General features: G+C 41.8%; 1 protein-coding gene across 1 annotated transcript; it reads right to left on the bottom strand.

The window, feature by feature from the left end:
* Positions 1–1073: 1073 nt before the first annotated feature.
* LOC137130960 (neurexophilin 1) lies at positions 1074–12725 on the bottom strand. The gene is made up of 2 exons (XM_067511692.1): positions 12390–12725; positions 1074–5585 (listed from the first exon to the last, which is right to left on the bottom strand). The coding sequence occupies exons 1-2, from the start codon at positions 12468–12470 to the stop codon at positions 4818–4820; spliced, it is 849 nt and encodes a 282-aa protein (XP_067367793.1). The 5' UTR covers positions 12471–12725; the 3' UTR covers positions 1074–4817.
* Between the last annotated feature and the right edge of the window lie 495 nt (positions 12726–13220).

Raw genomic sequence — 13220 nt, 5'->3', positions numbered from 1 at the left:
GCCCAACTCTGCTACTGTGTTTGTTATTCTGGGTGATATTGCATCAGAACAACCAGTTGTCTTCAGTTTAATTTTTTTTATCCAAAGCTCTTGGATAAAATTTCAATATTGTCCATTTTTCAGGGTCTCTACAGAGACTCTCAAACTGTTGCCGTCTTTACTTTCAAGTAAAGTTAGGATTCTGGAACATCAGCAATCTGAAATATTTTTTTTTGCTGCACTTATTGTAATTTTACAGCAGCAGTCCTCATACTTCACATGTACGAGTGTGAACATCCTCACAGTTGGTTTAAAAAAAGGGTTGGCGTTCTAAAAAAATGTGAAAGTCGCGTGTTTTCATAGAATGTGCTAAAGGGTGGAGACTTGAAGACATTAGCTGTTGAAAGATGCCGAGACATCCAGCTGACAGTTTTACGAGTTGAGGAGCATTGGATCATGGGTGTGCAAACGGCAACATGGGAGAATTAGACTTTTAGCCATTATTCAGCCTTGTACGAATCGAAAGTGGTACAATACTGAGATCCATTAGAGCAATTACATTGTAGCACACAGGTGCCCTTCATTTCAGTCTTTTAAGGGTCCAAATACTCTTAATTTCTACACCCTTCCCAAGCAAACTCTGTATACCAAATGTAATATAAGCAGCAGGTCGGAATTAAATAGAGCGTGAACTTAATTTCATGTTGCCACAATTTATTCGATTCATATGGGCTTAATAGTATTGTTCATTTTCCTGCATATTTAGGGGTGAAATGTTTGTACCTGGTTATGTCTGGAGGGCATTAAGTCTGACTAATGAAATGACTCTATCCTCTGTGGCGTTTTAATCTATTCAGTGGCAAAGTAATTGACAAGCCCACAGTATGTGCATTAGGATAGCTTCGGCACCAAAGGACAGCTGTCACTAAAGCAATTAAAATGACAAAGGTTAATTAATTCTCTCCAATTTTTACCTGATATGAGACATTCACAATGAGCGAGTTTTCATTTCCCGAAGAGTAATAGTGTTTTGAGGAGAGTAATTTATTTGTGACTTTAAAAAAAAAAAAAAGACAAAAAAAAAAAACAGCAGCCATTGTCTGATAGAACCTTTAATATGTCAATACCTCACACAATACGGTGCCTCAGGACAGCTTCAGCCCCAGATTTGAAATAAATTCTGCAGCAGGACATAATGTGAAATGACAATTGGTTGGGTTTTTTTTTTTTTTTTCTATCTATAATTTCTTCTTTAGCAGCACAAACAAAATGTGATTTGTTTATAAATGAGACGCGAGGCATGTTTTGCACTTAATCATTTCATTTGAGATGTAGGTGGTAAAATCAAAGCTTCCGATTTTCGCTGTGGGTCAGGCAGAAGAAAACCAAGATGCAAATAATTACTATGCCAGCCACCTCTGACACCACGAGAGCAGAACCCAAGAACTTTCTAATCCACCTAAATGTCAAAGCAACGTTCGCAGCTCTCCCTCCGTGTGAATCTCCACAGGCTGCCAAAAGGCCAGTGGTTAGTCATCTGTTTACTCCTGCAGCTGCTGGGTGTCATTGGGACTCTGAAGGAGAAATCCCATGATTCTCTCTGCCATTTCTGACAGCTCCCGCCCAGACCACATTAATCAGGGATTGTGGGCGAGCTAGGGGATAGACGGCAGGCATGGATGGCTCCAGCCCAGGACAGCTGAACCGAGGGAAAAGATCTGGGCCCAGAGATAACTTAGAGGACCAGGCAGTGCTGGGTTGCAACGCTGTCGCTTTCATTCATACGCGGAGAGCTCATTGAACGGACGGTTTCTAAAAGGAAATAGCTCGTTGTGCTTGTTGCTGGGTGAAATGGTGCTGAAATTAACATAATTTAAACAATGTTAGCTTTAAAGAGGAGGTAAATGAACCCAGCCGCTCCCAGTTGTGCAAATCAGTCTCCGAGAGGGAGATTTGCTGCTGAATTGAGGTTATTAGATATTTGAAATTGGTTTGAATTTAATTTCTGAAAAGCTGTGTTTCCTTCGTTTTAATTACACAACTCCACTTTCAACACCTCCTCTGTTTAATCATTTCATTGGGTTCAGTTGAAAGTACAATAAGTGATCTGAAAGTTAACAAAAGAATAACCCCTGCGCTTAAACGTGCTGTCCTCCTAAAATGACTGACACGTACTAATATAGGCACTAATACTAGATTGAACACCTAAATCTAAGTTATTAATATTTCCAGGTGATGAAGGATGGTTTGAATTAGTGAATCACAGAAGCAAGACAATCAGAAACATGCAGTACTTTTTTTTTCTTTTCTTTTTTTTTTTTTTAAAACACCTTCCATCAAACTCTTGAACCCGCTTTTAATTGATTTGTTTGGCAACTTGCAGACATCACAGCAACCTGTAAACACATTATCACCTCCTAAACGGATTTGGCTAATGTGTTAGTTTCAAAATGGGGAGATTTAAGTATTCATTTGCCAAGTTCAGTATTTACTCTTAAGTAAAAATGAAACTAAAAATTCCGGCTTTTAAACTGCTAAACGTGTCGGTATGTTCTCCATGTAGTCGCTGTTTCAGCTGTTTGTAGATAATGAGAGCGGACCGAATACAGACTGTGGAGCCAAAACAATGAGCTGAAAGGTGCTAAAATGCTTCGTGGAGCTGAAAGGAAAAACAGTCTGTCGGTTCATCGCGGTCGACCAACCTTTCGCGTTAAAATATTGATTAGTGCAGCTTTAAGTAACATTTCTAAATTTCTGTCATCATTGTTACTTGGGCCCCGAACTGTGCACAACACGATACACTGCATTTGCCCTCAGACAACATCAGTCAGTCATCAACAGTTTCGTGCCCGGCTGTTTACACTTGTAAGATCGTGTGCATAATGAGGCTGCATTGTCTCGCAAAGCGCTGCTTTAGTTCTTTGAAGCCGAACAAACTGTCCTTGGCACATTTGGGCAGGGGTGCGGAGATTTCAAAGTCACTTTATTGAGATGAAAGAACTGGCCCAAACGGCAATCTGAGACATTAGTCATTCCTTCTTCTTGGTGACAGAAGCATGCTCTCAATTTACGAGTCAGGTGCTTCCAGTGGTTTCTGCCAGCCTTGTTCCCCCACATCATAAATTCCTCTTTATGCTCACTCATCCCACAGGCAGAAGCCTATTCTTTGGCCTGCCTTGTCAGAAAATACACCCCATGTTGGCATGTTGGATGCTGTCCAGGCTGCCATTAGCAGTTACTGTGTTGCGTGTACCATAGCGTACACTGTAAAAGAGCACTGAATTTAAATAGACAGCAGTGATTGCACCCCTAGGTGCACATTTGTACTTTTTTACAGGTTTTCTATTGACACGTTAATTCATTCTTCCTGTGGTATTGACTCTGCAGAGCTCCCACTTACACTGTGTTCATTTCCTCTAAATGCTTCGTGTGGAGCCACTGGCTCCCAATTTATGTAATGAAGCTTTAATAGCCAATTGGAACATCCAATATCATTAACAGCCGGCGTTCGTCTCATGCACAATTCGCCTTTTTTTGATAACCAGAGGTGCCAATGTTTCATAGGTGGAATGTGTGATTAGCACCTGCTGTTTAATGTATACGCTGTCTTCTGTGGATCGTCTCACATTTTACCACATTGTTCTGTTTCACCCTTTGTTAAATGAACTTACTCATTTCACCTATTTGAAGATCTATTTTGTAAAACATTATTGACCTTTTTTTTTATTTTTTTTTTTTCTCCACATCATTCTGCACTTTTCTATATAAGTGATTATTCCATAGTTATTTTTGGATAATGCGGGGGCACTGTGCCTCTGACAATTCTTACTACTGGCTGCTTGTCATGTTAGTGATGCAAGACTTGAAACTTATTATACTGGACTTGTTGTAAATCAAAGTAGAGAGCAACGCTTAAATGTCAAAAATGGAAATGCACGATTGGAAAACAGCAGAATTGGGGCACAGTAATGTTTGATATATTTCTGCAGAAAATGATCTTCTGTATCTCTGTCATCTTGTGCGTCTTTTGCAAGGTTTATTTATTTTTTGTGTTTGATCAGATGGGAGCCCTCCATCGGTGTCATTAACTGTGCACCCTCCATGGCCTCATGCCTGCTAACACATGACACAGAATCAAAATAGAAGTGCTACTTTTTTTTTTTTTTTTTTTTCCCCTCCAGATTATTTCTGAAATTTTAAAATAACGTGAGAACATAGATGGACATTATTCAGTTGTTTACCACATTCGGTTCATGCAAGAACATGGACGAGATTTCCAACAATATCAGAGCTATATTGACTCTAACAATCACACTGCAGAAAACGATGCCACTCGGAACATGTTTGCTTTTTCCATTATGCCCTCTAATGCATATTGACAGATTCTTCTTATTTGCATTGACATTTATGTGTTTGCAATGATTACCGGTGACTGATTGGAAATGACAGAAAGCATGATTGAGACGGGAATACACTATCAGCAAAAACAACAAAATTAGGAGAAGAAAACATTAACAAAATTGTTTTCTGGTCTGGTGTGAAATCCACGGTATTTACATAAACACAATCAGCAACTTTCCTTTCAGTGTAAGCAGCTATGCATATAATATGAGTATTGCAAGCCTGTATATGCTTCCCTAAATGCTCTCATAATGACCTTAGGGGGAAGGTCTGTTCACTGGAGCAATATAAGTCTTGCCATAAGGATATGTTAGCTTTAAAATGCCTGTCAACATCTCGGGTTATAAGTGTCTCGACTCCATTTTTGCTTAAATAATATACCAAACAGTCTGTCCCCGCATCTTATCATTCCCTTTTCCAGTCGTTTGATCATGTGATCACCCGGTGGGGAGGTAGGGGGTGTCACTGTGGTAGTTGTAGTCTGGACACACCTTCTGCACCAGCTTGTAGTCGGTGCTGTAGAAGGTGATGAAGATGCAAATGACTTTGAAGGGCTTGGAGCACAGCCAGGACACGTGGCTCTGGGTCTGCTCCTGTGGGCAGCTCTGCGAGGGGTCGTGGGCACACAGTGAGTTCCTGGTGCCCTTCTCCACCTTCTCGTACTCCACCCTGCAGTTGAAGAGCTTGGTGTCCTTGGTCTCCAGGGCCGTCTGCTGTTGCTGGTGGTGGTACTGCTGGTGCTGCGGGTGGACCTGGAACTCCACAGCTTTGGTCGGAGGAACCAGTCCCACGGACACGTTGCCCTGACCGGTCGAATTGTGTCGGAAGTAGACGCTAAAGGTCCCGTTGCCATGATCGACAATTTTACCCGTGATGAGAAGGTTGAGCTTCACCGTCTTAATGTTGGAATGAAAATCACCCCAACCAAACATCTTCTTGAACTTGCCAGTCTTTACAATGGGCCTCCTTTTCGTCCTGGACCGAGGGTCGGGGGGATTGGAAACATTGTAAAGCCAGTTCCAGTGCTCCTGTTTAGAGAAGGTGTCTCCCTCATCGTAGCTCAGATCCAGAGACGTGAAGTTTTCTTTGCCATAGAGGCTCTGAGATAGCAGGCGGCTGATGGACAAGGCCTTGCTGCTTTCGGTCCAGTAGGTTTTCACTTTAGACTTTGAACTCTCTGAACTTGGTGAATCAGCACAGGTAACCTGGAAAAATAAAAAAATATATATATTTGGTTAGACATTTCAACTGGAAAGAACATAAGTGAAATCCAATACAGCAGCTCTGCCATAATTTGTACTTTTACAAGGTTACAGTTAGTCAGTTGTTAGGTTGAAACTGTCAGGAAGGTGATAATTCTACTATTAACTTAATTGAAACACGGTTATTCTTAGGTTTCTCAAACCTTAACCAGCTCATTTACGTACCTAACCAGACCTGATCCAAAACGGTGTAAGATCAGGTTTAGGAAGGTAAATTGTCCTGCTGATTGGATTATCAAATCAGAAAATGCTCTGTCCTTTTCGAGGGGCGTGTCGACATATTGTAGTTAGAAGTTCTCTAATTGGCTCGGGGGGCTATTGGGGGTTGAATTCTGCCATGGTGGAGAAGCTCAAGCTAAGGGTAGAATGTGATCGTAGCTTGGATGATTGCTCAGTCACATTTTGTTGGAGAGTTATGGCAGCTTCTCTCAAGAATCTGGCACTAAATGATAGGACAGTATGAGACATTTTGCAGGGTTGTTGATATTTTCTGCACCATATTCAGTAAATATCTGGTTTTTGTTTTAAAATCCACAGAATTAGTGGCTTGTGCAGCCTTGGTGGATGAGCCCAATCCCCCCCAAAAATGACAACCGTAGCCAATTTTTAGTTCCAGTGCAATAATTTAGAGACATGTCCAATAAAAACACTCCAATAAAATTTTTTGGAGTCCAACAGCAGTGTCCTGCCAGAGGCATTCTGAGGGCTGTACAGTTAAAATGTCTTGACATGTTCTGGGCTCCCTGTCTAACTAATGGATCCTGTAACCCACAACAAAACCTAGGCAGCGGTAAGAAAACACCAGCAATTACAGATGCTTCATCCATCCACACGCATGTCAGCACTTACGACAAACTGTGTTAATGGTGTATCCAAGTGTTACAGTGTGTGAAATGTCTTGTGCGGGGCGTCCTAATCAAGATTAAGGGTGTTCCTGAGATGAATGAAGCGCTTCTTGGATGCAGACGTGATGCAACAGCAGACTATTACCTGCTGAATGTGCCCTGAATGGATGATTAATGATTCAGTCTGTCTCCTTTTTTTTTTTTTTTTAACAATCACACAGATGAGAGCACGAAGCCTCCCCGTGCACCCCACAGAGATCCATGACAGTGATGTCCAAGCCCCAGTCGAGGAACGTGACAGTAGATCTATCTGGCCGAAGCGTTTACATTTTGTACCTTCACCCTGCGATCGATACTCTGAAAATAGGGTAGTCTCTCATTCACCAAGTTCACCGAATGACATTGTAGGCCGGAGTGTGAGTGGAGCGCTTCCTGAGTAAACTGTGGCAGGGGTTGTGGTCTTTCTGAGACGTACGCGCTCCTTTTATGCGGTGGAGTTTGAAAAGATGGCCTCCAGTTGTTTTGAAGAGGCCCCTGTGATGAATGACCTGATATGAACCATTAGTGGCATTGTGAAAAGTTTGGCTTGGTAGCTGCTACATCCTTGGTCCCTTTCAGAGTGGCCCGAACGTTTGCAGCAGGAAAAGCAGCTGCAGCTTCAGAGCACAATATTTGCAGCGACGAGGTGACGAGAAATATGGATTTTCAGCTGGAGCTTGTGCAACAGGGCAGTTAAACTGTATTAATGAACATCTCCTTTTGTCTTTCATCGCTGGAAACCAAAAACTGTCACGTTGCTTTGCTGGTGATGCATTGCAAAAAAGATAGAGTGAGTGTGAGGATGAGGGCGACTTCCTGTTCAGGATTTATTGGCACCATTATAGTCAAACATAAAGCTCCTTAGGATGTAAAAGTTCAGTGAAATAGTATCTTATAGACGGGCACGCAGCAGTAAATTTGATTATGACATTACTTTTACTTTGGGGTTTAAGAATATTTCATGTTTGATCATGTTTCATTTGAAGTTATAGTGGTGCAAATGAATGTTACTAGCTGCTAACTAACCCTAAAAATAAAGTCAAATTCGTCCGTCATGCAAGATGTTTGTTGCAAAGCGTTAATCCCCCTGCAAACTTCAACATAAACTTCATTTCTAAATTGCCTTGGACTAATAATCCAGACTGTAAAAGCATTTATTTTTTATTTATTTTTTTTAGGGCCGTTTTCTATTCTTAGTGGTTAAAAGTCTTTAGTCTCTAATGATCAAATGAAATATCATTTCCATTGTGCAGTAATTACTGATGTTTCTCAGTAACAGGGTTTCAGTCTCAAAAGAGCAGGGATTTTAGGAAACTGCTCTGAGCGGGTTTTAAAAGACTGTCAGGCTAATAAAGAGCAGTGCATGTGTAGATATTGGATTTTAAGGCGTAAATGTAGAAAATATTATATAAACGATATGAATCTAAACCTGTTTAGGATTCAGATGGTTCGGGTTTTATCCTTTTGCCTGAAGTGCCACAATTTTCTGCAACTTGAGGCTATGAATAATTTTCGAAGACGTGGTGTCACTGGATCCAGATTAGTTTTCTTCAATGTTTTCTTCCAAGATTATCAAAATTACACAGCGCATCTGCAATGCGCGCCCAGTCGTCATCAGACCTAAGTCGTTGTGTGGAAGCTCACTCTGTTGTCACCGGTGCTGTGTATGGTCCCCAAACTGTGACATGCAATTAGCTTTCATCTAAAGCACCTGACAGTCTCTGGATTAGAGCACTTGGAGGCACATTCACAGAGACCCCACTTCACGGATTAGAACCCAACCTGTAATCCAGCCCGGGGAGATTAGGCAGATCAGAGGCAGTCCTGACTAAAGCAACGTTTACATCCAGAACACCCCGACTGACTGCACCAACACTCGGAGGGCCAAGATTTACCTCTCGCCTGCTTCGAAAACATGCAAGCGAGGCACAAAGAGAGTGTGGGATGTATGAATGTGTCTGAAGGAGATACTGCAGAGAATGGAGGGAGGGCTGGATCAAGCAGCGGCGAGAAAAACAAACATGGCAGCGTAAAGGTCAACAGTCACACTTTGATAACTTTGGGTTTAACAGATATTAGTTTGTCAACGCTGGTTTTTATTAAAGATCAGGGGACAAACAATATCACCCAGAGCAGAAGTAAAAATGCCTTTAATGTAATTACTTGCAACGGTTCATCACAGGTTGTGTCCGACTATGAATTATGAGCAGTTCAACCAAAGAGTGAATTTCCCATTCGATTTCTCAGCCTGTTTAATTTCAGCATTTTCCGAAGACGAGTCAAAGTAAAACAGTCCAGCATTTTATTTTTTAAGAGAAAGCCAAACATGGGAGAATAACTCTCAGATCTGCCTCAAAGGACATTGTTGCATGTTTACTACAAATCAATAAGACTTGTAGTGAAACGTCTGATGACTGATGACTGGCCAGATACGGTGAAGTGAGCTTTTTGTCAGGTGCTTTTACTGTAAGTAGCAGAACAAGCATTAAAAACCACTGAAATGATTGAACTGAATGAACTTTGACAAAATAAATCTGCAAGACACTGGCTTCAACTTGATAAAACTGTGATGAGTTTATTAGCAGTTATTTGCCATTTTTATCCACCGGTATTATTCCAGAAAGCCTGTAGATTAATGAGTTGCAGCCCTTATACAGACAAAAGAGCCATCACTCATGTGGTTGTGCTTTGCATGATGACGAGTCGGACTCTCTGATAGTCCCCACAGGGACAAAATATGGCAATGTCTATGCAAGGAGAACAATTTTTTTTTTTTTTAATTTAGAAAAATGTGAAGCATTGAGTCTGAAAGGAAATGAATTAAGATTTTTTTTTTTTTTTTTTTTTTAAATCATCCAAATTGTGCTATTGTTTGGTCCTACTGTACTTGTTGGTACCGTTCTTGCACAGTTGGAACCCCAGGCTCGTTCACTGGCCTGCTCCTTTTATGCCAAAAATGCTTGCACACAGTCACATCTGTCAAAGGCTTGTGCAGCGAGTGACAAAATTTGAATGCAAGATTAACAGATGAACATTGAGTGCAGTGTTTTCATTCCAAGATTTGTATCTCGAAATCGTATTTTGAGGCTTTTATTGCATTGTTCAGTGTTTTTCCTACTTTTCAAACCTGTAGTTTATTATGCAGGAGTCTCCCATCCTCCAAACCCTATTTAACTGCCTGTTAATATTATTTCCAGTTTCAGTGTATGAGGCAGAATCCCTCAACACGATAACACAAACAGCATCAGTATGCAGAAGTCCTTTAGGAAACGACTCTCAGATTGCCAGATGCGGCATCCAGGCTGTTGGACAAACCTAAATGCTATCTACTCTTGGCGAGGCTGTGATAAGGCACCGGCGTCGGCTCTTTGAAACAGGAAGATAAACAACCCCGGCTTCCCTCGGGAGCTCGGAGGATATTCTATGGTCTGGACCCTCGAACAGCCAACAAATTCCACCTTTAATAGAACCACCGGAGGAGCCAGATGACTTGGCGGTGGGCTGTACACAAAACCTTGCGAGGAAGAATGAAAGTGTGTGTCACTTTTCATTTACCTGAATGCTGCGGCTGCTGTGACTGCTGTGTGGGCAAGATTTGTGAGTGCGACAGTTCTAGTTTAACAGAGTTGGAATAGAGAAGCACCGGGGCCGATGGCAGATTTGTGCTGCCACTTCTGAATCTTGATTGGCTGCTGCGTGCTCGGAGTTCGGCTGCAACGTTCAGATATTAATAGAGTTGTTGTGCTTTTAATAGTTTTCTACATCCATAAGTTAAAAAAGGAAGCTGTGCGGATTTATTTACTTTTCATATTTGAGGTATTAAAGTGATGCTCTTATCCACAGAGGCTTAAAGTGTGAGGAGCTACTGGAGTTTAACTCAAGGACAGAGGGATGTGGTGGGATCAAACCTGTGACCTTTGGGGCATGACAGTAACTCCAACCTCTGGCTTCAACATTCAGCAAAAGCTTACTTTAATCTAATTTATGACTTTCAGGCATGAGTCACAAGTTCGAGACTTCAGGAGTACAAAATATATTCCGTTATTTGGAGCCACTGTTCTGTCTTTAAGAGATGTTCCTGAGACACGAGGCTCGTTTCTGGGTTCTTGGCGTGTTTACACTCTTAGCGTGTCTCCTGACAGGGCACTTGGGGTATGATTGTCGTCACAGTCATTTACAGTGAATTTAACTTGTCTCGCCTTGTAAGGTCCCCCTGTAGTCGAGCTGATGGACCAACTAAGGGCATTTGACACCCACTAAGAGTTTAGGTCTATATTCTCCCAGTGATATCAAAGTACGGCCTGAGGGGGGGTCAGAGATGATGACAAATCAGAGAGTGTGTCAAGACACCACAGGCAGCTGTGGATGGAGCGGAGTCCTATCACTGCAGCACTGCTTTGACAGGCCAGGGCACAATTATTACCATGACTTCTGAGAAGGATAAATACTGTACGCGGACAGACTGCGGGATATTAGAGTGGGCCAGTTTGAAGAAGAAGACGGAGAAGGAGGGAGGAAAGGAAAAAAAAAAAAAAACCTAGCCACCAGTTTTCCAACTTACCCAGAGGAAAAATGCATAATCATATTATTTCACACACGACTTGGTTCAAAGGCGGCCAAAATAAGTTTGTGAGGTTCCCATGGGTCTGTCAATCTGTTGAAGGAGCTGCAGGCGAAAGCTTAGGATGCACCAAGTACGAAACAATTATGATCATCCCATTAAAGCATAGCGAAGCAATTTGGCAGCTGAGTCTGGGAAAAAAAAACCTAAAAAAAAAAAAAAAAAAACACTACCATCAAGTGATGCTGAGAGATCAGCTCGTGCTGCCATGTTCTGCCATGATGCTATTATACATATACCTCACATAGTTAAAGATTAATGTTTATCTTTATGTTGTGACAATGGGGAAGTGTGTGTTCATTAATGTTATTGCTCCAGAAATCGAAGAATCCTTGTGTTGCTTCAAAGCAGGAAGGGCTTTGTAAAGTAAGAAAAAGGGGGGTGAAATGATTAGTGTGCTTAGTCAGCTGTGAAATTGAGTTTATGGTTTTCAAGACGGTGAATTCAATTCGATAATGGGTATTAACTTGTAGAGAATAATTAATAGTAATTGACTTCTTTCCATCACTATGCAAATTAACCACAGATAACACCACGGGAGTTTTTTAAGGCCAGTCGAGTTTGTGGGGATTAAGTTTATGGAATATTTGTTGGAGACAGGACTGGTTCCTGCTCTGCTTTGATTGCTTTGTTGACAGATTTATCAGTGGGTGAGGGGTTACTGTTTCTCCGAGGATTAAAGGAATTGGGTTGTCACAAACTGTCAAGGCACTGAGTTAGGAGCATTCTGGTGTGTTTGTCATAATGGGCTCAGGCTTCTCTCCGCCGAACCCGGAGATCTCGTCGTACTGAACCAAACGTGTAAAATGGAAGAAACGAGTGGGGGGGGGGGAAATGCAACGTAAAGGAAGGACTGGATGGACGGTGCGTGGGTGGATTTGTCAAGATGCAGATTTGGGTTTAGAACGAGCCAATGCACGGAGCAGTTACATTTGTCATCACGTGTGTCACATTTTAGGAAATCACATTTAAAAACATGTTTAAACTGTCTGAGGGGAAACAAATCAAATCGGAGAAAGAAAACGCTTCTTAGAAAATCTACATTCTCAGATTATGAGACAGAGCTGAACTTTGTCACAGTAGCATTTCTTGTTGTTTTTACCATTTGAGGTCCTTCATCTAAAACACACTTGTCCAGATGTCTCTTGGCAGACTTAACAAGAGCAAACACCAATTCTAGAAATCAGATATTTCAAGTGAAGGAAATTAAAAAAGGTCAAATCAAAATGACATTTAACTCACCAGCGAGATGAATGACAGCAGCACAGCGGTAGCCCACAGACATGTGGTCTTCATGTCTCTTTGTGGAGTGTCTCCCCTCATGTCAAACTGTCCTCGATCTTCACAAAAGAATTAGAAACCGAAACAGAAAAATCTCCTTCTGACGGAGCTGGAATCAGCAGCCGAACTTGAGGAGCAATAAAGAGTGAGGGAGATGGTCCTGAGGCGAGAGAGGGCGCAGATGAATCTTCTGTCTCATTCAGTAGGGTCAGATGTCTACTGGCAAAACTGTTCAAAGGACTACTGGGATGTTTCTTTTTTGAGGTGGTGGGGGGGGGGGGGAGTGTGCAGGATTTGTAGGCGCTGGGGTGAGAACGGAGGTGTTTGTACATCTGAGTGTCAGTGTGGAGGGATGTTTTATATAGCACGCTCTGAGGTTCACACACAGAGAGAGAGAGAGAGAGAGAGAGGGGTGTGGGGGGGGGGTGGTTGAAGGGATGGAGAGAGAAATAAGAGTCTGAGAGGAAGGGGGGAGCAGAGAAGGAGGTTCACAATGTAGAGCTTTCAGAAGCAACTTTTCTTTTAATGTCGTCAGGGGCTGACATCTAGTGGCCGTGAGCTGCAGAGGCTTTTCTCCGACCTGCAACATCCATTTTTTTATTTATTTATTACAGCGACACAACAAATAGAGAAAAGTACTTCGGTAAAGTGTTTTTATTATTTTGGCCACGCAAAAATAAATTAATCGCTTTTTTAATTGTAGAATCTAAATATCCAGAAGTTAAGTCCCGACTTTTTTCTTCATTTCAGTGAGTAGCTTATTCAGTCTTGATATACTGTGTGAGGTAAGTT

The sequence above is a fragment of the Channa argus genome, chromosome 7, assembly GCF_033026475.1.
Source record: "Channa argus isolate prfri chromosome 7, Channa argus male v1.0, whole genome shotgun sequence".
Lineage (NCBI taxonomy): Eukaryota > Metazoa > Chordata > Actinopteri > Anabantiformes > Channidae > Channa > Channa argus.
This window is presented reverse-complemented; position numbering and strand designations above follow the sequence as displayed.